We start from the raw sequence: 2,319 nt of genomic DNA on the forward strand, positions 1-2,319 counted from the left end.
TGCTGAGGGAGTGGGCACTGTGGGAGGGTCAGTGCTGAGGGAGTGCCACACTGTGGGAGGTGCTGTCTTTCAGCAGGGTGTAAATGATACCACAGCCAGCATTGGAAGAAGAGCCAGGGGAGTGCTCTCCCCAGGGTCCTGAGGCCAGTATTTATAGCTCAACCAACACAGATGATCTGGGTCGTTCCCACCACATTGCTGCACATGGGATCTTGCTGTGCTACGTTTCCTACATGACAATAGGGAGCACACTTCAAATTGAGAGTCATAGTATCCTTACAGCGTGGAAGCAGACCATTCAGCCCATCGTGTCCCTACTGACCCTCTGATGAGCATCCCACCCCAACCCATTCCCCTACCCTACCCTACCTCTGTAACCCCACATTCCCCACGGCCAGTCCACCCTAACCTGCACATCCCTGGGCACTATGGGACAATTTCCCACGGCCAATCCACCCTAACCTGCACATCTTTGGACTGTGGGAGGAAACCGGAGCACCCGGAGGAAACCCACGCAGACACGGGGAGAATGTGCAAACTCCACATAGACAGTCACTCGAGGGTGGGGATTGAACCCGGGTCCCTGGCGCCGTGAGGCAGCAGTACTAACCACTGAGCCACCGCGCCAGCCCAAAACAGATGTGAAACTTGGGAGTGGGGATAAAAAGACGGAGTAATGGGGTAAGGACAGTGTTTCTCTGGAAACGTGCCTTCCCCCTGCCTAGCCTCTGGGAATCGTGCCATAATTCCAGGAACATCCATCAGGAAAGTGTCGGGACAGGCCGGAGGAACAGGAGGAGAGTTCAGTTTTTGTTGTGTCTCCAACCTTGGCCTTCAGGGGCAAATGACCCTTGGCTAGGATGAGACAAAACTGCTCAGAACCCCGAGACATTCCGGAAACTCCACACCACCTTCTCAGGAGGCAGTTAGGGACGGGGCAATAAATACTGGGCCCAGCCTGTGACACCCACATCCCATGAATTAACCCAGCTTTGGAAATGGAGCCGTGTTTGCGGCCTAGTGCCAGGAAAGGCTACCTAGCAGGCCTGAGGCCTAGACTTCTGGCATCAGGCCCTCTCGTTCTCTGTTTTGCCCCTGACCTTTTGGAGTTTAACTTCTCCCCAGCGTTCCCCGATCCCGCAGAGTCAAGTTCCTCCATTGGGAGGGGAGGGGAGCGCGGCGGGGTCGGGGGGAACTGTTTTTTCAAACACTGAGGAATCCAAAAAGCAAAGGACAACTTGCCTCTCCCAGCTGCACTGCCCAGCGGCCTCCTGGCTCAGAGATGAGTGACGTCGGTCCTCCAAAGGCTTGCGGGTTGATCTGAAGAAGGAGGTTCCAACCTGGGACGAGAGAAATAAACAGCCCAACTGAAGACATAGCCTTGGAGAGGGGGCAGGAGGGGGTCAACTGGGGGACCAGGGGTGAGGGTATTTGGTCAACGTGGAGAGAGAGAGAGAGAGGAGACCGGAGACGCAAAGTGTTGAGGGAGAGAGAGCACAGAAGCAGGAGAATGGACCACCCTGTCCAGATGTATCGGTGACCCTCTGACATCCACTTGAGAAAAGGATGCGTCGATGATTAACACAGAGAGAAAGCGAGAATAGCAAAGGCTGGCATCAGCTGTGGTTAGCTCAGGTTGGGATCGAGTCGGGAGAGTGAGGGGCACTGACTGAGAGTCCATAACATTCCCAGTGGAGGATCCAAACCAGGAATGCAGGACAATGTACAGGGAGCTTTACTCTGTATCTAACCCCGTGCTGTCCCTGTCCCTGGGTATGTTTGATGGGGGGGACAGTGTAGAGGGAGCTTTACTCTGTATCTAACCCCGTGCTGTCCCTGTCCCTGGGAGTGTTTGATGGAGTAGGGACAGTGTAGAGGGAGCTTTACTCTGTATCTAACCCCGTGCTGTCCCTGTCCTGGGAGTGTTTGATGGGGGGGACAGTGTAGAGGGAGCTTTACTCTGTATCTAACCCTGTGCTGTCCCTGTCCCTGGGAGTGTTTGATGGAGGGGTGACAGTGTAGAGGGAGCTTTACTCCATATCGAGCTCCCGGGAAGTGAGTGCTGGCCTGTGGGGACACTTTGAAAGCTTTCTGATGAAGAGTTAACAGCAGACACCCCTTAGCTGCTCCCCTCAATGTTCAGCACTCTCTCTCTGTCTCTCTCTCTCTCTGTCTCTCTCTCTGTCTCTCTCTCTCTTTGTCTCTATCTCTCTCTCTCTCTGTCTTTGTCTGTCTCTGTGTCTCTGTCTCTGTCTCTCTCTCTCTGTCTCTCTCTCTCTCTCTCTCGCTATCTCTACCTCTCTCTGTCTCTGTGTCTCA

General features: G+C 54.3%; 1 protein-coding gene across 1 annotated transcript in view; it reads right to left on the bottom strand.

The window, feature by feature from the left end:
• Positions 1-1,264: 1,264 nt before the first annotated feature.
• The window catches only part of cd248b (CD248 molecule, endosialin b), a 5,382-nt gene continuing 4,327 nt past the window's right edge, over positions 1,265-2,319 (bottom strand). Inside the window, exon 4 of the mRNA XM_048620311.1 lies at positions 1,265-1,340. Within this exon, the coding sequence (XP_048476268.1) occupies positions 1,277-1,340 (64 nt within the window). The 3' untranslated portion in view covers positions 1,265-1,276. The remainder of the gene's footprint in view (positions 1,341-2,319) is intronic.

Source organism: Rhincodon typus, chromosome 46 (assembly GCF_021869965.1).
Source record: "Rhincodon typus isolate 14 chromosome 46, sRhiTyp1.1, whole genome shotgun sequence".
Classification (NCBI taxonomy): domain Eukaryota; kingdom Metazoa; phylum Chordata; class Chondrichthyes; order Orectolobiformes; family Rhincodontidae; genus Rhincodon; species Rhincodon typus.